At 41.9% G+C, this 26,266-nt stretch overlaps 1 protein-coding gene and 1 long non-coding RNA gene across 3 annotated transcripts; one reads left to right on the top strand and one right to left on the bottom strand.

Moving 5' to 3' along the window:
- The first annotated feature begins 1,551 nt into the window (after nucleotides 1-1,551).
- On the top strand, nucleotides 1,552-9,055 carry LOC147605652 (uncharacterized). Its single transcript, XR_015265171.1, has 3 exons — nucleotides 1,552-1,644; nucleotides 1,775-1,860; nucleotides 8,957-9,055. It is a non-coding gene; the product is annotated as an uncharacterized LOC147605652 (long non-coding RNA).
- On the bottom strand, nucleotides 1,738-24,854 carry LOC147605651 (putative LRR receptor-like serine/threonine-protein kinase At1g06840). 2 transcript variants are annotated; one of them, XM_086793455.1, is made up of 21 exons: nucleotides 24,533-24,854; nucleotides 23,954-24,095; nucleotides 23,639-23,783; nucleotides 23,449-23,520; nucleotides 23,251-23,322; nucleotides 22,996-23,139; nucleotides 22,807-22,878; nucleotides 22,126-22,197; nucleotides 21,964-22,038; nucleotides 21,786-21,854; nucleotides 21,538-21,603; nucleotides 21,340-21,411; nucleotides 21,131-21,220; nucleotides 20,947-21,027; nucleotides 20,202-20,716; nucleotides 19,905-20,072; nucleotides 19,499-19,794; nucleotides 9,442-9,493; nucleotides 3,162-3,424; nucleotides 2,931-3,065; nucleotides 1,738-2,510 (listed from the first exon to the last, which is right to left on the bottom strand). In XM_086793455.1, the coding sequence occupies exons 2-21, from the start codon at nucleotides 24,051-24,053 to the stop codon at nucleotides 2,136-2,138; spliced, it is 2,934 nt and encodes a 977-aa protein (XP_086649581.1). In that variant the 5' UTR covers nucleotides 24,054-24,095; nucleotides 24,533-24,854; the 3' UTR covers nucleotides 1,738-2,135. The 2 variants fall into 2 exon arrangements, with proteins under 2 accessions (XP_086649581.1, XP_086649582.1); XM_086793456.1 differs by lacking the exon at nucleotides 24,533-24,854 and having other exon boundaries at nucleotides 23,954-24,169.
- Nucleotides 24,855-26,266: the final 1,412 nt, after the last annotated feature.

Genomic DNA, 26,266 nt, shown 5'->3' with positions numbered 1-26,266 from the left:
CAAATGAAGATCCATGAGTCCCTTTCATAGTTGAGCCCGTACCCATGCCCTAACTAAAGTTCCTACTTTATTACAATAAGCAAGAGAAAGAAAGCATAGATGACAGCTAGAAAAAGTTTATAAACTTCATGAGACACTACACATGAATTTCCTTGTCAAGGACAATAGTAAATAATCTTTAGTCTAGGAGAAAATATATGCTTCCAAAAATATCTTAGAATAGAGAAGAAAAAAAACTTGAAACGATCATGGTGGTTTGATGTTTGTATCTTCTGGACCCGGAAGACCATACATGTTGGAATATTATTTACTATCAGGACTTGAGAAACCACAACCGTAAAGTGTAATTAGACAATGATGCACATACGTTGTCGATTATGGTGGATTGAAAGATAAACTTTCCAAACATTGAGCTTTTCTATTGGAACTTCAACAATAATAATGATCATATGATGTCATACTGAGATGGTATAGATAGAAAGAACCTTGACAATAATAATGCTTATATGGATCAAAAAGACACTTGAACAAAGTTGACCATAGTCCTAGAATAGATTTATTTTTAGCCTACTTGATTTACATCATGAGATGACATAACTCATGATTAGATATTAAGAGTCAACATTATACCAAATATTTTATTGAAGTTCAAGCACCAATACTAAGGTCAATTGCAATCTTCAGCAAGATAAATGCTATGAGTGGTGTGATACTCATTTGGTTTACTTGAGGACGCCTAGCTAAATTGTGTCTATACCACAAGAGACGAGCGGGTTAGCAACAAAATCTAACAATGAAATTGCGAAAAACACCATGTTTATAAAAAAAAAAAAAGAATGTTGCACCAAAATTTTAAGGTTTTTTTGAAAACTTTTACTCTGAACCTATTCTTCTCATCCTATCTCTTCAGCAAAAAGTGCATGCGCCTTCCTCCACTCTCTCAAGCAAAGGTGCATGCTCCTTTCTCTTCTTTCTTAAGCAAAGGTGAGTTTTTTGATGCAAGAGCGTGTTATTTTTCATCCACGTAATCCTCACTTCATGTTTTTTCAACCAAATAATTCTTGTTTTCATGAGTGTTTTGTAGGTGCTGCTTCTTCTTCTAATCCCCTTAAGGTATAAGTTCAATAAACTTTATATGTTACACATTTTTATACATGGGTGATTAAACTTTTTACTTCTTGGTACCTTTTTTTATTTTTGTATAAACTATATGCATGAGCTTTGTAAATAAAACTTCCAATTAGTTTTATTTTTTTGAGTTTTTTGATAGGACAAGAAAACAATGAAGTAAGGTAAAAAATTACTCTTTTCTATTCTCCATATTTACTTTTTTTTGTTTTTTTCCATGTTCTTATTCTATGTTTTCTTCTTCTACAACATAAGAAGAAGAAGCAGATGTTCTATAATAATACGCTTTTGCTTCTTCTTCTTCTTCTTCTTCTTCTTCTTACCTTACGCACAAAGCTCTTGTTCTCACTTTTTTTTCCCCCTTTTTCAAGTGCATAATTCTTTTTTTTTCTTTTTTGTTTTTCCGTACACACCCGAGGCCCACTCAAGTGGGTGGAGCCGATTTCCCCTTCCAACAATTAGCCAATTATCATGGTCGGGCAAGGGCCAGTACCATCGGGCTTATTATTTTTTAATGTGAGTGTGCACGTTCTCTCTCGTGTGTGTGTGTGTGAGAGAGAGAGAGAGAAAGAGAGAGATTCTGTGAGTGATATACTCTGGCGTTTGCAGTTGTTCAAATCAATTACCAATGCATTAATTCATTCAGGAGAAATGATGGTAAGACGCTCTCTCATGGCTTCGTGACAAGTACGACTAAGAACCATGTGATCGATCACAGCAAGTATGAGGCAGGTACACAATAATGTAGTATTTGTGTGTGTTTTGATACCTAGCGACCGGAGCCAAGGTCTTGTCATCTCTCTATACAACAAGAGCAAGTGCAAAGACATACACCCGCTTTGAAACTCTGCACAACTATGGCCTACTAGGGGTAAGCCACGAAAGCCAACCAAAGCCGATATATAAGCAAGAAACAAGGCATGGCAATGCTATGCCTTGGAGCATCATTAGCCTGCGCAAATTTTTGCTAACAAGAAGAAGCAAGGGCTCAGTGCCATAACTTGTCCCTACCTGGGAACCACATTAGCCTGTAAATTTTGGCTAAAAATATCACTCTCGTCATCATCATTGGATAAGTAAGGATTTTTTGCTAATCCTTCAGACTTGTGGGAGGACCCTTTGCTGTGTGTAGAGTTGCCCTTCGAGCTGGTCAATGAAACTGAATCAACATCAAGTGTTGTCATTGAGTCTGGCCAGGGCACTGAATGCCAAATGCTTTCGAGGTCACGAACCACGTCATTCATGGATGGCCTTTCTGTTGTGTCATCCTTGCAACAGGCAAGTGCCAATCTTACTAGAGGTGCCAGGGCCTCTGCAGGGTAGGATCCCATTCGAGCATCCACAACATTCAGCAGGTTTCCAGTGTCATAGGCGTGCTTCACCTGCTCACATATATACCCATATAACCAATATATATTGTTATTTATAAGCTCTACCCATGTGTGGTAGAGTACCCTATTCTGCTTACATTGAGAAAAGAAATAATCACAGTGCACACACATGTATACATGTGTGTTTGCTTCAATTCTTTTTATTGTTGAAGGACACTTAGTATTTGATGCAATCTTGTTCAAAACTGCAACCTTTTGAAGACTACTTTTCATTTCAACAGAATTCAACCACACTCACGTGCTTCTTAAGTACATGCATCATCACCCATAGCAACCCCTAGTTCTATTGGCTGAGCTGAGCATAAGGAGGCCGGTAGAAGGCAGCTCAGCCAGTAGAATTGTAGGCTTGATAGTGAAATGGGCACGTCATATAAAAGTGAATTACCCCAAATCCACCTTAAACATGCATACCTCTCTTACGATGTTCTTGCCATTAGCAATGGGCTGCATGCCTGTGATGAGCTCCAGCAGGACAACACCAAAGCTATACACATCGCTCTTGTCTGTTAATTTGTGTGTCAAGAAGTACTCGGGGTCGAGGTAACCCTAGAAAATTCATGCAAACCCAAATCACAAAACAGGACGATTAAACAATGCCAATCAGCAAACAGATTAATGAACATAGAATGGGGAAGTACTTACTGGGGTGCCTTTGACGACGGTGGAGACGTGGCCGGGGGCGGCCCCTTCGAAGTCGGGAGTGGGGGCTAGCCTGGACAGGCCAAAGTCGGCAACCTTGGGGTTGCGGCGTGCATCCAGCAGGATGTTGGAGGCCTTGATGTCGCGATGGAAGATAGGTGGATTCGCCTCCACATGCAGGTAGTGGATGCCTCTTGCCGCGCCGATGGCTATCCGCAGCCTGCTTGCAAAGTCTAACACTGCCCCCTTGCCAGCAGAATCATTGTCTGGTGGAGCAACACACGCCATCAGCTCTTTCTCTCTCTCTCTCTCTCTCTCGTTAACTCAAATATTGAATGTCATGATGGGAACAAATGTGCAGTTATTAGGATCAAGGTGGAGTCCGTCTCCCAAATATCATCATGGGATTAGCGTGCAAATGGATCTCCTAAGAACCCTGGGGCCTACATCGTGAAGGATTGGCTTCCTCATGCAGGAGGCATCCCACTAAAATGGATTGGCCCTATGTGGAGAGACTGATTGTTTTTGCTAGCCCCATGTAGAATTCGTCAGTCCTCTTGTTCAAAAGCATGGGTGCTAAGCTAGAAGGAAGCCCTTCTTAGAGAATCAGAGCTGTTACAGGTGATGGGAGAATGTATTTGTTGGTGGTCCTATGAGAGGGGATGGCAAGTTGATAGCTTATATTTAATTTGCATAAAGCCAAGAAACTCCATAGAAGAGGAATCAAGAAATGGGAAGAAGACAAGCAAGAGTGGATGGACTATTTCACAATTGTGACTAGATATAACATCAGCATTGAGGAATATGATTTCTTGAGACGCTACTATTGGCTTTCTTGAGGGCTAGCCCACATTCCCTTTTCTATCCAATGACAAGTGGTTGTACATCTGAGCTAATAAATAAGGTAAGTGGCTGGCTAAAATCAAAGCCAATAGTCGAAGGTAGATTCGTGTGCCTACCTTGCAAAAAGGCCAAGAAGGATGCATTCCTCCTTTTTTAAAGCTGTTGGAAGGTGTCTCCTCTATGGAAAGGTATCAAGAAATGGCTCAGGTCAACTCGGACATTACAATGACCTTAACTCACTATGGTAAAATGGGGATTTGTGATGGTATGAAGGATTTTGTACGAGAGATTGTTGGATGTGGTGGCAACTCTAGTTATGAGGCAGAAGGTAACCACCAGGATTGCTTTTTGACAGGCTGCCCTACCCTTCAAAATCATCAAAAACCTTTACAAAATACACAATTTAGCATAAAATTTGCTAAAAATCAATACAAGTAAAAACACCCTAAAATTTTCAAAACAGACAATCAACCTCATAAGTAACCAATAACGTGGAAGTAGGTAAAAGCAAGTGTAGAAGGACAGAGCTTAAGCTAGCAAGTGGAGGACAGATGGGGTACAGTGTTGGAAATCAATGCTCCACCCTCGTCACTGTGACAATGCGGGTGATGGGTTGCTCTATTTTGTAGAGCCCTCTTTATGAGTAGTAGTTGTTGTGTACTAAGCATGCCCTAGCGCCTGACAATGCCTAGTTTAGACATGGGGGTTGGCCATAGGTGTGGCCAGATGGCTTATGTATACTTTGCACCATGCTAAGTAGGATGCATGTAAGAACGGATTGATAGACTGCACTCTAGGGTAGAAAGAGACCTTCGCAAGACACCTTGTCCTCGGGTGGTTGTGAGATGGCTTATGTATACTTTGCACCATGCTAAGTAGGATGGATGTAAGTACAGATTGATGGACCACACTCTAGGGTAGAAGGAGATCTTCTCGAGACACCTTGTCCTCGGCTTGTGCGGTCCAATAGGTGCCAAACTATCTTGGATGGGCCTTGAAGTTGCGCCAAAGACCTATGGTCTTATGTTTAATCTAATATTGTCCTAGTTGGGTGATGTGATCGGTTCGCTCCATCTGGACCAGTCATAGGGTAGCCAATGTGCACCAATCTACAATACCATCAACTATGTGCAATATATATAGACGAATTTATCAGCCTCTCTATCATATTGAGATCATCGAGTTGAGATTGATCTTCACCGCATTGTGCGTCCTTACTAGTGGTCCTTACTAGTGGATGACATTCTCGGTCTCAAAGCAATATGCATTAATTTCTTTGTCTTGTGGAAGATTTTGTTTATTTGTGTAAGAGCACTCAGCACAAGTTGTATTTTCTTACATGGTAGTAGAGCACGAACTCTAGACAAAGCTTTTTTGCAAGTGGCTCTATGGTAGTAGATTTGGAGAAATGGCTGAAACTTGTAAATAACACAATCCCAAGGGCTCAACCACCACCATTCAGTGATGGTAAGTTAAATGAAACCAACTATAGACTTTGAAAGTTCATGTTGAGGTCCATTTCAGACTTCTCCCTACAGCAAGTAGGAGAGTCCATCCTGCAATCAGGGTCGAGAAAGATGTGCAAAAGGCACATGCACTATCTCCTTTGTGTCATACTTAAAAGTTGTCAAATGTCCCCTCTATGTACCAAGAAATATCAAGCATAATCTACTCTCCATTGCAACCATCATAGAACATGACCTGAGGGTTCACTTTAATTGGTCTGGTTTAGCCATATTGGATGCCACCAGCAATGTCATTAGGAAAGGAACTAGATGCAACAATCTATATGAATTATCAGCCTTTACCCCGAAGCTAATCTGGTGGCACAAAAAGTTAAGACACTTGAGCTGTGTGGTCTTGAAAGAGATGCAAAGTCAGGGATACCCACTAGCATTTAGCATTTTAAGTGCCAAAATGTATGTGAAGTTTGATGGGCAAGCATCATCGACGACTCTTTCAACAAGAGAGCAACAATAGGGCTAAGTCTCCTCTAGATCTTGTACATGCTCATCTTTGTGGTAAGATGCCTACCATTGAATAGGGTAGTTCTTTGTATTTTATGTTATCAATCGATGACTATAGTAGAAAGATGTGGGTGTATTTTCTTCGGGATAAGGTGGATGCATTTGGAAAGTTTAAGGTATGGCATAAATTGGTCGAGAATGAGCATAAAAGAAGCTAAAGAAGTTTATAATTGACCGAGTGGAAAGTTTACATCATGTGAATTCAATGCCTACTACAAGAAGCATGGGATCAAAAGACATTTGACCATTGCTCATACTCCTCGGACCTCAACAAAATGGAGTTGCAAAACGGTAAGAACTGTAGGTTCGTGGAGATGGGCTAGGAGTATGTGCTGAAGGGGAAAGGATTGTGAAATACCTTTTGGGTTGAGGCAGATGAACATGAAGTCAACCTTCCTTAATGGACATCTCAAGGAGAAGGTGTATGTGGAATAGCCACCAGGCTTTGCAATTTAGAAGGTATGATATGAGACTTCGGAAGGCATTGTATAGGCTGAAACATTCCCCTCAAGCTTGATACATTTGATACATATACTTATTTTCTACGTATATATTTTCTCTAAGCTGGGCATGTACTCATAGTCCTTTTATGTGGATGACCTCATTTTGATGGGAAACCATGAGGAGGAGGTCTTGCAGAGATGGAGGAGTTGCTAAGTTCACAGTATAAAATGATACACTTATGCCATCTTCATTTTGTAGCAGAAGTATGCAAGAGAAGACATTTGGTATTGCTGAATGCAAGTCATACAGAACCCCTATGGAGGTTGATGCAAGGTTGTCTAGAAAGTACACTTCTCCACTCGTGGATGTGAAGGAGTACATGAAATTGGTGGGATGTTTAATTTTCTTGTGCAATACATGGCCAAACATGAGCTTTGCAGCTGCTTTATTGAGCGAGTTCTTGAATCAACCCCAAGAGAACCAAGGGACGTGAGTGTTTAAATACATCCGAGATACACTAGAGTACGGCATCACCTATACCTTGTGCATGACCTTGACTGGATATTGTGCATGACCTTGACTGGATATTGTGACTCAAATTGGGCACGAGATTGGGATAGCAAGAATCAATTTCTAGATTTATTGTTTTTTACTTGGGTCTAGAGTTGCCTCTTGGATAAGTAAGAAACAGAAACAGTTTACATTGGCCCTTTTTTCTGCACAAAAGTGAGTACAAGGCAGCTTGCTTTGCTTCATGTGAGACAATCTCATTGAGGAGAATTTTGGGAGACATGGGAGTTGCACAAGAGCAAACAACAGAGTAGTTGTGCCATAGTCAAAGTTACATGGCACTCGCAAAGAACCCGGTGTTCTAAGCTCACAAATCCACGCTTGCACAAAGCACATTGAGATACACATATTGAGATACAGCAGCACTTTGTGCACGAGCTAATATAAATGGAGAGACTAAGCTAATAATTGAGAATTGTGCGGCCATATTCACAAAGCCTCTTGCCTACGGGTTAAGAAGGGGTGTTTGAAATCAATGCTCCACCCTCCTCATTGTGACTATGGGGTTGATGGGTTGATCTATTTAGTAAGGCCTCCTTTATGAGAAGTGATCGTTGTGTGTTGAGAGCATAACCGGGTGCCTAGTAGTGTCCAGTTTATGAGAAGTGGTCATTGTGTGTTGAGAGCATACCCGGGTGCCTAATAGTGTCCAGTTAGACATTGGGAATGACCATAGGTGTCCAGATAGTTGTGAGACTGCTTATGTAGACTTAGCACCATGCAAAGCAGGATGCATGTAAGTGCAGGTTGATAGACTAGACTCTATTCTGGGAGTTCATGTTACTATGATATAGGCTACATGCAAATGTAGACCAATATTCCCATGTTGGGCCAGATTGAGATCTTCCTAAGATACCTGGTCTTTGGGTTCCGGGCCCAAAGTGGAACCTAGACGTGTTTGTTGTAATCACTTGTCAGCATTGATTTCAGTATTATTTTGCAGGAACACTTGGTTTTCTTGGCTTGTTGGGCCCGAACAGCCCCAGAGCTCGGATGGGCCTGAAAATTACACCACAACCTGCAGTCTCATGTTTAGTCTAATATTATTCCAGTCAACAGATAAGGTGGTCGGTTCGGCCCACCAGTCATAGGGTGGCTTGCACACGATATGATACAAATCAACCCTACGCAGCATATTTAGATGCATGTGGAAGTCTATCTGTCATTTTGAGATCATCGAGTTGAGATCTATCTTCACTACATTGTGCATGCTTACTAGTGTGCATGATATCTTCAGCCTTAGACTACCTAGATTGCCATCAAAGCTCCTTGTTGGAGCACACGGGTCAGCAGACACCACTAGTTTGTAATCTAGTTTACAAACATTAATTGTTCTGCATCTCTCTCACATTAAGTTCTTTGTCTTGTGAAAGATTTTGGTGTTTGTGTGAGAGCACAAGTCGTTTATTTTCTTATAGATAGCACAACAAGGAGCGAAGGGGAGCGAAGGAGAGGGTGGTACTAGTTAGAGAAATGAAAAAGAAGAAAGGGCAAAGGAGGAAGGAGGGATCTGAGTAGTATTTTCTTGGAGTCAGTTAAGGAGGGAGGATCTGTATAGTATTTCCTGGAGTCAATTAAGGAGTGTTGTTTTGAAAGGTCAAAACCTGAGGATGCATCTTTAAGGCCTTCAAATTATTGTATCAAGCATTAAAATAAATGATGAGTACATAGTTTGTTAAGGAAATGAATTTTAGAATGTTGAATGAAGATTTTTAAGAAATAATTTCTATAATCAATTTCAAAACAACTTGATTTGAATGAAGAGCAACATCAAGTTGTGTAATCTATTCCTCCTCACATGTTTTAAGGTCTGTTTTTATTACTAAATAAGCTAGAAAATGTGAAGCTTTGTGCAAGTATGCTTGAAGAACGCCAAGCTAATGAGATGTCTTAATGTGGCTTATTGCATCTCAGGAGAGTTTGCAGGTTGTTGTCTACGTAAAAGCATGACTAAGTTAGAAGAACTAAGGTCAAGCATACACAAATGTGACATCAACTTCAAAATAGATTAAGCATGGTATGCTTACCCATTGTCTTTACTTCATGAATTGGAAGGAACAATATAAGAAACAAGTGATATTAAGGTACCATTGCTATTAGCTTCTATATAATAATTTCAAGAAAAAGACCTAGTATTTGTAATTTTCAAACCATCGAAATCAAGAGTTTGTGATGTTGATACCTTTTTTGATACTAAACTAGGACAAGAAGAGAAACTCCACCTACACTTTTATTGCTAGATAGCAATAGGATGACAATAATGCAGAGTTCCTCAAATTAAGAGTGTTTTTTGCAAAATGTTGCATTTTTTTTGTGATTTTTTTAAAGAGTTTTTGAGACTTAAGCATGCTTAAAGCAGAAATTAACAAAGACAAGTATCATTGTGATTATGACATTACCTGAGAGGCGATCCTTGAGAGTTCCATTTGGCATGTACTCGTAAACAAGCATCTGAAGAGGAAGCCTCACATATTAAGCATTGCCTAAATGCACGAGGTAAATTGAGTTTGTAATAGTATTACATTAAATAAAGAAAATTTCTGCACAAATTATGAAGTTCTAAATCAATCCTTTGTCCAAATACATGTGCCAAGTGACATAAATATGAGCAATTCAATGGCCCAAATATTCAGATTACCAAACTGGTCAATGTGGTGGCTTAGAACTTTTGCAAATGGATGCTTCTCAAAAATCTACTCATAACATGCACTATGCACAATGTAGCTAAAGATTTACATTTGTGAATTAAAACAAAGGGCCTATGATGCTAAACCTATGGAGATGAAAATAAGGCATTGCTCAAATACAAGTGCATATTGAGAAGTGTATAATCATATTAAGATTAGCCCAAGTGCATGTGTAACAAGTCAGACTTTTGAAGGAAAACAATACTATGAATCTAAGCATTGCACCTAAAGGCATGTACTCTTCCTTGTGAAATTAAAGACCTCAATATATATTTTCTGGTGTGACACTATTGTTTTGAAATTCAAGCTCAATACTTTGAACTAGTCAGTTCCCATCCACATTCATCTACCTCCCCAACTCTCTTTGAGAGAGAGAGAGAGAGAGAGAGAGAGAGAGGTTATTTCTTGTAAACACAGCAGTGTCTATAGTGATAAAATTTTCCCCACCAAAATTGTGACCAGAATAGGAGTTTTTCACATGATGGAAGTGATGGGCCTCTAGTGGGCAACTAGTGGACCATGACTTAGTTCACGCAACCAAGTAGATGCCATAGGATAGCCGCTAACTTCCCTCTAGTTTTCATCCCACATTGGGGCTAGTTCGGTTTAACACCCAAAGATTCCACGTTGAAATTTTAAGGTAGGCAATTTAAGGATACATTGCAAAAGGGCCAAAAAAATAATAAAATGATAATATCAAGGCCCAGTCCATAACCAATAAGAAGGGCTAGTGTTATGTCTCAACAAGCCTAGGGTTAGGGCTAGTTCGGTTTAACACCCAAAGATTCCACGTTGAAATTTTAAGGTAGGCAATTTAAGGATACATTGCAAAAGGGCCAAAAAAATAATAAAATGATAATATCAAGGCCCAGTCCATAACCAATAAGAAGGGCTAGTGTTATGTCTCAACAAGCCTAGGGTTAGGGCTAGGGACATGGACTAGCCCTAAACCTAACCCTAACCTAGGTTAGGGTTGGGGCTTAGCTGGGGGTGTGGGGGTGTGGGGACTAGAGGGTTCACACGTGGGCTAAGGGCTCTAGTAGGATGAGGTCTAAGGGTTCACACGTGGGCTAATGGTGCTAGCCGGATGAGATCTAGATGCCTAAGAGCGTATAATTAATCGCCTAGGGATAATAATGGCTAAAAGCTTACAAATAGCAAGAAAGCTTATAAATAAAACAAGGGCCAATAATAGCCAAGTTAGTGATAGAATGCACAGCGGAAGTGGAAACACAGGAGAGAGAGTGAGAGAGATGGAGATGGAGAGGAAACATAGGTGTATACCTACTCTCAATATCACCAAACAAGAATACAAGTCCCGAGCAAGAGGGGAAGAAGACGTCGTATGTGAAGGACTCCAGCAAACCAATATGTAGAGGCACTACGGCATGGAAGAGGCACAAAGAAAGCAATGAAAAATGAGTGAGGATATGCCCAGCTATATATATGCCCATGTAGAGGCAGTCGACCAGCTCACGACTAGGGATAAATGCCATGACTCCATAAAAGGGGAAAATAGGTGGGTAAATGATGTGAGGGGTGACCAACCCCTCTAGCTAACATGGTCAGCCCTAAAGGCTAAAATAGGACACCACACACGAAGCCAGAAGCAAGGGGATGATGTCTAACACCCCCTCTTAGCACCAGATGCTGAGTGAACTCCAAGAAGCTAGAGACGACGTCCTCGATCATAGATGAAAGACTGCAGAAACAGGTACCAGGAAAGCTCCACAGGCAATCTCCTCAGCAACTCAGCTACAAAAGCAATAGAACAAGCTTGCCAAGTACACCGCTTCTCTGGCAGAAAAAAACTAAGTAGGTTGTGACGTGCTGATCCAAATAATGGTGCCAAACCCAAGTGTAAGGACGCCTGGAGAAGGTATGAAAAACCTCAAAACCAACCAAGATCAGATCATGTAGATAATCAATCCTGGGAGAAGCAGGCTGCTCCTCACTGGAACCCTCTGAGTCCATCTGCTCAAACTCTGTAACAAAAGTTATCAAACGCTGAAAAGAAGCATCCTTTGGAAAGGTTGGCATCGCAAGATATAAAGATTCTGTAGAAAAGATGGGGTCCATCCGTACCATGAGTTGCCCAATGCTGTACATAAGCACACTCCATTGAGGTGGGCATCGCCAGATGAAAGGACTCCACATCCCCCTCTAAAAAATGATGTCATCAGACTGGTACAAGCCCAACTTGATTTTGATGCAAATCCAAAAAACTCTAGAAGTACCACTGTGCCCCAGGCACGGTTAGCAACCACAGATCCAAAGCATCCCACCGGGTCCAAAAGTCCATTCTCCAAAACAACAAACCTGCACACCGCATCAAACCCAATGCAGAACTGGCAAGGAAAGGGGCATCCTCAGAAAAGCATCACAAAGAGAGTCAGAGGTTAGACTCCTCACAATGAGGAAGGGAAGCAGGAATATAAAGTGCAGTGGTAACAAAATCCTCAAGAACATCACTAGTAGTAGAAGACTCTTCCATAAGTAGAATCAGATCCCACGAATCAGCAACAAACAAGTGATCCATGTGAGAGGATCACACCTCACAGGCAAAACATTATCCTTTCTCTACAAACACTGCAAAGAACACAGGCTCGGACACAATAAACTCTACTCAGAATCTTTGAAAAGATCACTACTCTTGTTAAGAAAGAACTACTCTCCTCCAAAATCTGAAAACTTCTGTCAAAGAAGAAAGTCTTCACAGATACAAAACGCTCCCGAAAACTGATCCTCAAGTGAAGTAGCTGGAGATGGGCCCCCTCTGAGTGTAGAAAACTCCTTTGAGAAGCAAACCACAGCCAAAACACTGTTGTCCAGCAAAAAATAGCACTCCACCGCCAATACAAGGCAAGGAACATGAAGAAACCGGGTAACTCTGTAGGCCAGGAACAAAATGCAGGTATAGATGCTCCAAAATCAGCAAAACGGGGAGAGCAATCCTTAACATATCCAAAGTAATGTTACCCAATGAGATTTGATCCTGTTCATTAGTGTCCACCGGCATTTCTTCATTGACTATTATTCCACTAATGTCATTAAGAGGTACTCTATCTTGTTGCATAGCCCTTGAACTTTGCTCATATTCAACAATGGAATGTGGATTCTCACTCAATGGAGCATCACCCACATGTCCCATATCATCACGAACAACTTTATTGGCGTCATCATGAGCTTGGTTGTCTTCCGGGCACTTGTGCTTGAGATCACGATGGCCTTCCATGGTTCCCCATGTTACCAAGTGGTTAACATAGCAAACGGCAACTAAATTGGGATTTCTTTAGTTTTTCGCATTTACCTTGATGAGATGAACACTTCTATCACCCTAGATCACCACTTTGAGCACCCCTATACCTCTCTATTTTGACTTGAAATTCAACTATGAGAGGTTGACCATCCAAATGGTCACGAAATCGGAAACTTTTTGGCTTATTGGGAAGCTCTTTAGTAGTGTTCTTACGCTATGTAAACACCTTCAATTCAATTCGCATTGTTTTTAACTAAATGACTGAAATCAGAAATTCAGTGTCCTCAAGTACCACACTGCCACCAAAGCCACAATCCACACAAAACCCCCTCTGCAAGTGATATGTGTCCACCGGAGAAGAAAACGCAGCCAACCAAAGGACTGCAAACCTGAAAATTCAGGCCAACCAGCGTCCTCACCTCATATGAGGAAAAACCGCTGAAGAGAAGGTACCTTTGGGTCCAACTGAAGAAACCCAGGTGAAGGTAGAGCTACCAGCAGGAATCAGTCCAGAAAACGCAGCAAAACAGGGCTAGAAATCTGAAAACGCAGAGGTAAAAGGGGCAGTGGATAGGGAGATTCTGGAACGCAGAAGTGAAAGGTACCACCAAGCCTCGGATAACCCAATCGGCAAGCCAACTGCTGCAAACCACCTGTAGATGAAGAAATGCAGCACCAACAGTGCTGCTGCTGCTTTGAAGCAGAGCAGGCCAACAGCTGTACTCAGGGGTCAAACCGATGATGGATGACCACAAGCTGTAGTGGACAAGCACCTGGAAGAGGAACACTGTCCGGCAGTAAAACTGAGAAAAAAACGCAGGAGGGAGAGGAGGGAGCATCCAACATATGCACAACAGAAGATGGAAGGTGGAAACACGAGAGAGAGTGAGAGAGAGAGACAGATGGAGAGGAAACACAGGTGTAGACCTGCTCTCAATATCATCAAACAAGAATACAAGTCCCGAGCAAGAGGGGAAGAAGACCTCGTATGTGAGGGACTGCAACAAGCCAATATGCAGAGGCACTAAGGCATGCAAGAGGCACAAAGCAAGCAATGAAAAATGAGTGAGGATATGCCCAGCTATACATATGCCCATGTAGAGGCATACGACGAGCTCACGACTAGGGATAAATGCCCATGACTCCATAAAAGGGAAAAATAGGTGGGTAAATGATGTGAGGAGTGACTAGCCCCTCTAGCTAACATGGTCAGTCCTGAAGGCTAAAATAGGACACCACACAGGAAGCCAGAAGCAAGGGGATGATGTCTTACACCCCCTCTTAGCACCGGATGCTGAGTGAACTCCAAGAAGCCAGAGACGCCGTCCTCCATCATAGATAAAAGCCTGCAAAAGCAGATACCAAGAAAGCTCCACAAGCAATCTCCTCAGCAACTCAGGTACAAAAGCAACAGAACAAGCTTGCCAATTACACAGCTCCTCTGGAAGAAAACAACCAAGTAGGTGGTGACATGCTGCTCCAAATAATGGTGCCAAACCCAAGTGTAAGAACACTCCCCGAAGTTGAATGTCGTGTATCCAACCTGGAGAAGGTATGAAAAATCTCAAAACCAACCAAGATCAGATCCTGTAGATAATCAATCCTGGGAAAAGCAGGCTGCTCCTCACTGGAACCCTTTGAGTTCCTCTGCTCAAACTCTGTAACAAGAGTTGCCAAATGCTAAAAAGAAGCATCCTTTGGAAAGGTCGACATCGCAAGATGTAAAGATTCTATAGAAAAGATGGGGTCCATCTGCTCAAACTCTGTACCATGAGTTGTCCAATGCTGTACATAAGCACACTCCACTACCAGATGAAAGGGACTCCACATCCCCTCGGAAAAATGATGTCGTCAGATTGGTATAAGCCCAACCTGATTCTGATCCAAATCCAAAATACTCTGGAAGTACTACTGTGCCCCAGGCACACTTAGCAACCACAGATCCAAAGCATCCCACCAGGTCCAAAAGTCCATCCTCCAAAACAACAAACCTGAACACTGCATCAAACCCAATGCAAAACTGGCAGGGGGAGGGGCATCCTCAAAAGCATCACAAAAAGAGGCAAAGGTAGACTCCTCACAATCAAGAAGGGAAGCAAGAATATAAACTGCAGTGATAACAAAATCCTCAAGAGCATCACTGGTAGTAGAAGACTCTTCCATAAGTAGAATCATATCCCAAGAATGAGCAAAAAAAAAGTGATCCATGTGAAAGGATCACACCTCACAGGAAAACACCATCCTTTCTCTGCAAACACTGCAAAGAACACAGGCTCAGACAAAATAAACTCTGCTTAGAATCTCTGAAAAGATCACTACTCTTGTCAAGAAAGAACTACTCTCCTCCAAAATCTGAAAACTTTTGTCAAAGAAGAAAGTCTTCATAGATACAAAACAGCTCCCGAAAACTGATCCTCAAGTGAAGTAGCTGGAGATGGGCCCCCTCTGAGTGTAGAAAACTCCTTTGAGAAGCAAACCACAGCCAAAACACTCTTGTCCAGCAAATAACAGCACTCCACCGCCAACACAAGGCAAGGAACATGAAGAAACCGGGTAACTGTGTAGGCCAGGAACAAAATGCAGGTATAGATGCTCCAAAATCAGCAAAACGCTGATTGAAATCAGAAATTCAGTGTCCTCAAGTACCAAACTGCCACCAAAGCCACAATCCACACAAAACCCCCTCTGCAAGTGATATGTGTCCACCGGAGAAGAAAACGCAGCCAACCAAAGGACGGCAAACCTGAAAATTCAGGCCGACCAGCTTCCTCACCTCATATGAGGAAAAACCGTTGAAGAGAAGGTACCTTTGGGTCCAACTGAAGAAACCCAAGTGAAGGTAGCGCTACCAGCAGGAATCAGTCCAGAAAACACAGCAAAACAGGGCTAGAAATCTGAAAACGAAGAGGTAAAAGGGACCTCTCATCCACCCTAAAAGCTCTTCTTCTAACCTTCCACTTCTTTCTAGCTCATAACCCGTCACCTTTCTGTCATCTCTTTTCTCCAAGTTAGCATGCACGTTTAGTGTGCACAAGCAGTAATTCCATGAAGTCATCTGGCAGAAACGACGTAAAGTATGTCGGGTGATGACAACTTTAAGCAAGTGAAGCTCCGATGTTACCTACCAAAAGCAATAAGGTTGGAAGATAAACAAGAGCGCGTTATCCAGGATCCCTTGAGGGAGGAGAGTGTCGGGCACAAGGTTGATAAGTGTTCCATGCCTTTGCCAACCAATGACCGTCACACAAACACACTAGTGGGGTCCAGGAATGGCTCAATAGTCTTGACTTCAGACCCTAAGTCATGACACTTGTTTTCAAGTATTTTTTTGTACTTTTTTGTCAAACCCCTAATTAATAATCTTTGCTGCAAATAGTGATGGAATCTAATTTGTTGCATGCTCTTACTCTTCCACATAAGTGGATAGTTCTTTTTAAAACGGTGAACAAACCAAACCATACCTGCTTTTACCATGAACCCTTCATGTTATCCGGATAGTCTCTAGGTGGCAAGTGACATGAAGTCTTGTCGGAAATTGGCACAACCCAGGACAGGGTGCCGAGTTAGGCAGCCTTGTGGTGATGGTCATAATCCAAGATGCCTAGACTAAGATTTCCAGATGGCGTATAGCCAACCAATAGAGCTAACTATAGAAGCTAGGGAGAAGTATTGGGGTGTGAACATGGTGGTATCTTTCATCCTTGACTTTGCATGGATAGATTTGACCTAAGGTTTGACCTTGGTGTTCAAAGAGGAATTCGGTTGCTTCAAGGCTGGGTTGAAGGGTGGAAGTTCACCATTCTACCTATGATCATGCTTCATGCGTAACGGGATTTTTATGTGGGGTGTGCTCTAGCGGTATGGGATGCCAAAGTATTCCCATGCTGGATCTCCCTAGGCTACGCGAGTGTATTCCCATGCAGGATCTCCCAAGGCTACGCGAGTGTATTCCCACGCAGAGTGTACTCCAGAGTGTATTCCCATGTAGGATCTCCCAAGGCTATGCAAGGGCACTCTATGCCTTGGCATAGTTAACCTCTAATAATTGTGAAGAGCAATGCTAGCATGTGAGTGACAACAAGATAAGGAACTTTCTTGGTTGTCTGAGCATCAACATGTCAACCATAGGGTGACAAGTTTTATGATTCATCGCACTCTCTCATGATGGCCAAATGATATTGATGCATAAGACAGCCTCGAAATTGTACATGAAAGAGATGAGAAGTTTGGAACTTCTTGGTCTTAGACTGTGTGTCTAGACCAGTTGACGGTTTGATCGTTCAATACTCTAGGGTGGATAGAGTTCCATGGGATTATTTTGATTCCAGGACTTCGGAGTTATGTGAGTTTTCCACGTGTTTGATGGGGTGTAATATGTTAGGGGTGGAATACGTTATATTTGGTGGGGTGAAAAGTAGCTTGAAGCCATATGTTGTCTTCAGGTTGTTTGAGGACGCTCACCTATGCAGAAATTGATGGGGAGTTTTATGCTTGCCCTAAAGTAGACGTAGGTATCTAATGGTTATGTGAAAACACAATCTTGGATGGGGATTGAACATGGGAGATGTTGTGGTTAGAATATTGTACTAGAAGTACATGGCACTAGTTTTTGTTTGTGCATTAAGTGGACTAGTGTTTTCCGACAACGCATGGAGGATGCCATTTGGTATGATATGGGTCTGTGCTAGGGTTGTTATGGTAGAGCTTATTGCACCTCTAAGACTGGATGTCCTATTGGGATTCAGCTCTTGGATGAGATGAATTGACAATAAGAAATTGGATCTTTGTAGCACGGTCTACAAGAGGAGTCTTACACTGGCCTAGGTAAGGTAGTAGACTTAAGTAGATGCTATGGATGAATGTCCGAATGTGGGGATTCGCTTACACATGCTTGTCTCCTTATGCATTCATGAGGATGTGAATTGAACAGGGCTAGGGACGTGGACTAACCCAAGTTAGGATTAGGGGCTTCGCTTGGGCGTGGGGACCGAGAGGGTTCACACGTGGGCTAAGACTCAAGAGCACCAATAGGATGAGGTCTAGATTGGCTAAGATCTTATAATTAATAGCCTAGGGATAATAATGGCTAAAAGCTTATAATAAAGCAAGAAAGCTTATAAATTAAACAAGGGCCAATAATAGTCAGGTTATTGCTATATAAGTGACCTTGGGGGAACTTATTAATTATTGAGGTATCCATGCGATAGAAGGGCTACCAAAGGCGTGCAAGACCTCATGGCCATGGAGCTAGAAGGTGGGTGGTAAGGAGCAATAGACTTAAGTAGATGCTATGAACACATTCCCAGATCTAAGGATTTGCTTACATAGGCTTGTCTACTGCCTCTTACACTCGCCTAGGTCAGAGGCAGTAGACTTAAATAAATGCTATGGACGGATGCCCAAATCCAGGGATTCGCATACATAGGCTTGTCTCCTTATGCATTCATGAGGACATTAATTGAATAGAAAGAGGGAAGTATGTTACTTCCCGACACGCCTAGGGTTAGGACTAGGGATGTGGACTAACCCATGTTAGGATTAGGGGTTAGCTGGGGCATGGGGACCTGGAGGGTTCACATGTGGGCTAAGTTGGCTAAGATCTTATAATTAATAGCTTAGGGCTAATAATGGCTAAAAGCTTATAATAAAGTGGGAAAACTTATAAATAAAACAAGGGCCAATAATAGCCAGGTTATTGCTATGTAAGTGACCTTGGGGGCACTTATAAATTATTGAGGTATCCACGCGGTAGACAAGAGGGCTACCAGAGGCGTGCAAGACCTCATGGCCATGGAGCTGCAAGGTGGGTAAATAGGCCTAGAGGTATGGGATGCTAGGTTGGGGCCATCAGTACCAAGCAAGCTTGCAGTCAATCAAACCTCACGCTCGGGAGTGAGTCCGGAGGACTCTATGGTTGGGATGTGAGTCGCTAGCCACAATCTATCGCAGTCATGCGATGCGTACGATGTCGGGTCTATGAAACCTTGTTAGGGTTCAATTCTAGGTCAGATGATCCTTGGCCGTGGTCTGTGGAGACTTTACACCTAGGCTATACTACAGAAGGGCTACATGTACCGTTTGGAAGTAATCAAATACACATGGAGACACAGAGGAAGTGGTAGTCACATGAAGACAAAAAGGAACAACTAGTATCAATACGACTCCCACTTTATTGTACAGCTCCACATTTCCCCTTGGGATTGTGAAGAGTCAAATCCCCACAATACAATTGAGCACAAATCTTCCTCAAAATGTACACCAAATTATGACAAGTTAGAATGCCAAGAATTTGTCATGCCTCTCTTGTCAAAGTCTACAAGAATTTCCCATGCTTCCCTCTCCCCCCCCCAAAAAAAAATAAAAAAAATAAATTCTGGAAGTACCCCAATTTTTGAATTGTCATCATCATCCATCAAAGAATGCCCTCTGCCCCCCAGCCCCCTCCTCCTACCCTTTTCTCTCTCTCTCTCTCTCTCTCTCTCTCTCTCACACACACACACACACACACACCTGTTCATTGTGGTCAATGCAGTAACCCAAAAGTGAGACGAGGTTGCGGTGGTGCACACGTGACAGGAGCTCAATCTCCGTGTGAAACTCCTCTTCACCCTGGCGAGACCCTTCTTTGGCCCTCTTGATGGCCACAACCTGCCCATCGCTCATCACTCCCTTGTACACTCGTCCATACCCTCCTTGCCCCACCTGCATCCCGTCGTCAAAGTACTTGGTCGCCATCGCCAGCTCCTCGAAGGTAAAATCCTTCACTCCCGTCACTTTGAGGAGCCTCTGGCTGCTCTCGCTCTTACCTGCATGAGAGACACCTGTGGCGGTTAGGGTTTTCTTTAATCTTGATTAATTCTCTTTATTTGTGATGATTAGGGCTGGCTTGATTTGTCAATGAATTTGGGTTTCTCACCTAATTTTGCTCGTGTGGATCTGCGAGCTTTGCTGTTGGAGCGCCGATGTCTTAACACAAACACCACAACTGTCGCAACTGTTGCTGCAGTGCCAACGATGGAACTCAGCAAAACAGCAAAGATTACTCTCCAGCTTTGCTGATACGAAGAAAGAGCATTGAGATCCCCTGTGTGTGATTAGCGCAACCCTCCACATTAGTAAACATCATAACCTTAGCAAAGCCTCAGCAAACCTCTTAATTATCAAGAAAATTCAGCAACTAGCCATTGCCTTGATAGAATATGTAGTTCAATACCTTGATAGAATGTATAGTTGAAGAACAAGAGCTCTTGAGGACCATAGAAATCATTTGGGGGCATCTTCCAACCACTGAAAATGGAGAAAATCCTCAACACCTCACCTTCGGCGAAAACACGTGGTCCGTCGGAGGTGGGAAAGATCTTGAGAATAGTAGAAAATCTAGGCCCTGGCTCTTTGGTGAAAGCGTCCACGTGAACTTGATCTTGAGAGAGTAGAATGCCTCCTGCAATCCATTGCTCATAACCCCTTATGAATGGTGCAAAGAAAGCAAAGCTAGGGCTTTTCAGCCTGTACCCAACTACTATGGGCATGGCACACCTGCAAAGGCCTTGGCTGTAAAAGACTGCAGGAATGGGCTCCTCTCCTGGTGAACAAGTCATTGGATCACAACTTGGGCTGTAGTTGTTATCTTCTTCTTTGCTCTCACCAAAAAATGTATCATGATGTGATTTGCAAAGCCGGTGAATCAAGGTATCATTTGTACTGCATATTTCATGATTGTCGTGTAGCCTGCATTAAAAACATCAGCAAGAGCATAAATAGATCTTGTAGTGAAGTGTGTTATGAGCATTGTCTGCTCTGTATTGATTGAGAGACAATGGTTTTGCAAGGGTCCTATGCCTTAAGGCCTTTACACAAATGCTCCACAGATGTGCAGGAGGCACAATTCATGGGCTTGATTGCCAGCAGCAAGAACAAATGTATGTTATTGAAATATCTTAGAAACAACGAACAATTACCACACAAATAAATTCGGGCGAAACTTCACGGCATTCGTCAAGTTGGTTGAAATAGATGACAGAGAATTGTTCTGAAAATCCCTGCTCATTACAAGAACAACGAGATGTACAAACACGAAAGCCCTATAACAACAGGATAGGAAGAGAATACATTGAAACAGACAGATTACAAGGTATTACTCACAACAAAAGTTCATCGTTTGAAGAAGTGAAATAAGCTCCTGTTCCAAAACTAGGTGGAATGGGACCTGAAAGGTTATTGTTCCGGAGGGCCCTAAGGATGGCATAGAAAGGCTCAAATTAGTAAATTCTGAATAGGAAAAATTGAGGAAAAGGTTCTAGCTATCAAAAGTGTTTGATGCTCGAGTTCTTAGAGAAGTTACACGAACTTACAGAAGCTGTAAGTTTGGAAGGCTGCCAAAAATATCTGGTATACTCCCATGAAGTAGGTTGGAAGACAAATCACTAAAATAGCACAAAGGAAAACCCATATTAGCACTTCAGATTAGCAGGAACAACGTTTTATAACCTTGGGTTGCCACTATCACATCTTTAACCAGACAATTTACAGACAAATACGAGTAACCTTACATGGTGGTTAAGTTTTGAGGAACTTTGGATGGTATTTCTCCTCCTAGCTGATTTTGACTCAAGTCTCTGCGTAACATCAATAACAGATGATGTAGGGCCACGCGTCAGAATCCATAAAAATGATGTTTTCAGCTATAACCACCACTACGATGAATTAAGAAATGCAAATGAAATAATTTCAAAGCACCACACATATTGCCACATGCCATACTCAGAGGAGGAACAGCTAGGTGAGAATGAAAAATTACAAGTATTCAAGACTGAGCAGATGGCTTAGGTCAGGGATTCCTCCTTGAAGATTGCAACTTCGCATGCTCCTGCAGGGAAGGCAAACATTAAGAATGTGTGTGTGTGTGTGTGTGTGTGTGTGTGTGTGTGTGAGTGAGTGAGAGAGAGAGAGAGAGAGAGAGAACACAAGAAACTTACAATTTAGTCAGATTAAGCATGCTACTGAAGTCAGCTGGTATGGATGCACTTGTAAAGGCATTGTTGTCCAGTTGTCTGCACCCACATAAAGAAAAATCAAAGATTGCATGGAATTGCTTAGTTTTCAAAAATTTGACTAGACATAGGAGAAGTTGCACCCACAATATTTGCAAGGTTGAAATATTTGCAAGCTGAGAGGGTATGGTGCCATCAAGATGATTGGTATCGACAAGCCTGAAAGGAAAATAAAAACGTGAATATCTTTCTTTGAGTAGTGAGCACTTGGCACTTTGAGTGGACTCTTGACTCTCTTATGTATTGTTTTTGAGTTTTGAGTAGTAATACAAATTACAATATTGGATCTTAGTGTGTTGATAGCTTGATGTTACAACTTGCATGTATCATTGTATGATATTTGAATCATGATTTCAGCATGTTTTATAGCTTCTTTAAGCTTCTTATTAGGAAAACAAATATAAAGCTGCATACATATGATTTTTGGGGCCAATACCCACCTTCCCGTGGTGTATGAAACATTCATGAAACCTTTTCAAAAGGTATGAAACATGACACAAACCCCACCGGTGAAAAGGGGAGACATCTCCCCTGTCCGACCCTTTCCCTGGTCAGAGGAACTGTGTGCAAAGACCCTTACAGAGAACGTTTATAGTTTTAACTTTACACTTTTCATTGACCAATTTATCAGCATTTCACACAGAGAGTTGACAGTTTTTCAACATGGTTTTGGGAGGTATATAATACAGCAGACAAGAACCTTTGAATCAATAATACTGATTTAAATGGACTCGTGATATACCATGCACTTAAAGCATCAGTACTTACAAGTGTACCAGCTTGGGGAGTTTTCCAAGCTCTTTGGGAATGCTTCCACTCAGAGAATTGTTGTTCATATGCCTGCTTGTGATCAGAAGTCATATGCAGCTTAAAAGTCTAAAAGGAAAGGTGAAAGCAATACTTTTAAAGAACCTCACAATAATGCTTGAAATGATTAATTTATAATGTGCTACTTACAGATGCTTTATGCTTATGAGATTTTGAAAGGTTACAGGGATAGGTCCGGATATTTGGTTTGAATCTATTTGAAACCGGTCCAGTAACTGAAGGTTCCCCAATTCTTCTGGAATTGTACCTGTGAGATTGTTTCCATTCAGCAGCCTGGTGTAGCAAGGATGTCATCCTTAGTACTAACCTCTGTAAAGACACAAGGAATACATACAATACACACACATTTCTTCTCATATTTGAGCTTCTTTTGATAAAACTTACATTAACGTGAGCTGCTTCAGATTTCCCAACTCTTTAGGAATGCTCCCTGATATCTGATTCCACATGAGGTCCCTGGGTATGGTAGTCTAAATTATTATCGTAAAGATGCTAATGCATTGGTAAACCTTATTTAGAAAAGCAGAATATGTAGAGCTTTCTCTTTTGTATGGCAAACCCCTGACTGAACACTAGACTTACAATATTTGTAAGCTGTTCAAATTTCCGAGCTCGGTGGCGAGATGGCCAGTTAGGTTGTGGTTGAGAAGGCGTCTGTGAACCCCAAACAAAGACGTATAAAACATATTTATATTTCTAGAAAAAGATACAGATTCAAGTCATAAAAAACAAAATATTATTTTTTCAAAGTGGAAGACTAGAGGGTACATACAGCTCTGTTACTTTGCAGGTTCCGTCGATCGGAGGGCTACAGAAGACTCCTTCCCACTGGTCACCACAGGGGTCTTCTTCTTGCCAGTTTTGAAGCCTTCCTAAGGGATCCTGTATTGTGCTTAGGAAAGCCCTTAATGCAGCAACTGCCATGTTCATTCCCACATACCCAAATTTTTGCATTTCAGAAAGCTTAGAAATGCCATCAAATCACATACCCAAAATTGCATTTGAGAAAACTTTAAAATGCCTTCAAATATCACCTACCCAAGTTCTCAAAATTATAAGCATGATAAGGTAAAGAAATTATCAATACCATCTGCAGGATCTGTAGCACCATCTGTTTCAAGAACTACCATGGTCAAGCATAGCACGCTGCTCCAGAAAGCAGCATTCCATTGCGTGTACAATGCCATTTTCAGTGCGTGTACTCTGGCGTTTTCTTACCTCCAGTCAATCTGCATGTGATTAATTTTGAGTGTGATTTATAGCTAATCTCTATGTTAATTGTGACTAAGCCTACATTATGAAGACAGGATAGTTTTAAATTGAAGTAGCATAGAGTGTGTTGAAAAGTTAAGGGAAAAAGAACAGTGATGCAAGAGATGGCCAAAGAGAAATGGGGTTTTCAACAAGTAAAAGGGGGGATAATCCCGAGGTGAGGGATTGGGATTGGGATTGAGATGTGGGGCACATGATGCATTGTGGACTATATGCTGGGCGGTACTGGAATAGATTAAAAAATCAAGGCGTTAATCACACAAACGGACAAAATGTGGATTGAGTCAAGGCAAACAGTGTGCTACAAATCATCGGCCGGGGGTGGGGGGGGGGGGGGGGGGGGGGGGGGGAAAACACTATAATCTGGATGAATCAATTCCCATAACTTTTTCACCTGACAAAAAAAAAAAATTATACGCGGCAACGGCAGCTAATTCCGATAGCCCCCCAACGAAAACGGCAGCCCGTTCACTAAACAAGCTGTCCGATGGACGACGCTGATCGATCAACAAGTTATTCGACAGCTTCCGATCGCCCAACAAATCCGGCACAAAGACGCGGCATCGGAACGATGGCCCAACAGAGCCGGCGCAACGACGGAATTTCACTAAAGAGGAAATACAGTCAGTTATTACGACGAAAACAACTTTTGATTGTTAAACAGCATGAAAACGGTTGTTGTTATATCTGCTTGCCTGCGATTGCGATTCCTCCTCGCAGCTCAGGGTCGATCTTTTGAGCCCCAGCTGGACGACGACGTAGTGTGCAAGCCTTAGCTTAATCCAATTATTATTAGCATTTCACCCACCACCATAATAACAACTGCGCATTAAGTCGAGCGTGCTGCAGCTGCTACTAGTGGTAGTGTGAGGCCCAATTCTTCTCATGCTCGATGGGCCCAAATTACATTCTTGCAGCATGCTGGTTCTCTCTCTCTCTCCCAAGTATCTTGCTAAACCAGCATGATGATGCTGCTGCTGCGTGACGTGCCTGCAAATATAAGGTTTACTACTCTAGAAATGATGCCACTTGTTTTTTTTTTCCTTCTCTTCTCAACACACCCCAATAAATTATTATTATTATTGCCATGGTTGCTCGGTGCCAACCTTAAAAAAGATGTGGACATTCACACTCAAATTGCACAATGACAAAAATAGAGAACAATAAATATATATTAATTACTTGAAGAGAGGGAACCTTAGATATGGGACAATTGAAGGCCTAATTAGACGTTAGAACAATATAGTCTTATTAATGTGATACAACAAACGGCAAACCCCCCACTCTCGTGTCCAATCCCGTGTGTAGGGACCTTCAATGGCTGATCTAGAATTGTTGAAACAAAGGATGTATGCTAATATAGAAGCTAGAGACTAAAGTCACAATGATGACTCATTAGCTATGTGGAGAAGGGGCTCTCCGTGTGTGTAAGAGAGCGGGGATGTACTGCTTAATGACACTTTACTAATCAAAGATTAATCTTTTTCTTGCTTCATGCAAGCTTCCATGGCGTCCTTCACCCATATGAGATTTTCCATGTAATGGAGCCCCATTCCACACTACATTATTGATGGTCGTCCTTGTGGTCTTGGCCCTTAGTTATGTCCACACCAATTATTCATGCCCTATGGCCTTCGGGCCTATATAAGTATATACAAAATAAGAAAAACCATGTTACAAACCATCCCCGCCCATTGGCTTCATCCTCGAAACCATGAATATTTAGCTCACGAGATGAAATGCAACTACAATAACCATGTATGTTCAGCTCACAAGATGAAATCCAACTGCAATAACCATGTATATTCAGCTCACAAGACGGAATACAACTCCAATAACCATGTAAGCCATATGTATTGTGTAGTGGCTTCAATGTACATGGCTCCAAATTTGTCCATGAGAGCATAATGTCTTCCACACACCAAGAAACTGCATGATACGCTCTTAGAGTTAGTTCCCAAATGATTCCCCATATCCATATGTAACTCCTATGAAAGATTTCTTGCATGAGAACTAAAATCTTCCACTTATGGGGCCTTTAAAACTGTCATGACAGTAATTTCGAGCAAGCAAATAACTTCCATTTGGCATCAATATCACTCATGATGATAGTCACTCAAAAGCCCTT

The sequence above is a fragment of the Cibotium barometz genome, chromosome 59, assembly GCF_041138505.1.
Source record: "Cibotium barometz isolate CiBa-2024 chromosome 59, ASM4113850v1, whole genome shotgun sequence".
NCBI lineage: Eukaryota > Viridiplantae > Streptophyta > Polypodiopsida > Cyatheales > Cibotiaceae > Cibotium > Cibotium barometz.
Note: the sequence above shows the minus strand (reverse complement) of the source record. Positions and strands in the feature narration are given on the sequence as shown.

What these genes read in the sequence shown, in the direction of transcription:
- LOC147605651 (XM_086793455.1), bottom strand. Translation starts at nt 24,053, where the DNA reads ATGGCATTGTACACGCAATGGAATGCTGCTTTCTGGAGCAGCGTGCTA. An exon ending in TTGAACAGCTTACAAATATT is followed by an intron (nt 23,323 to 23,448) that starts GTAAGTCTAGTG and finishes TACCATACCCAG; the next exon opens with GGACCTCATGTGGAATCAGA. An exon ending in CCTCAAAACTTAACCACCAT is followed by an intron (nt 21,412 to 21,537) that starts GTAAGGTTACTC and finishes GTGCTATTTTAG; the next exon opens with TGATTTGTCTTCCAACCTAC.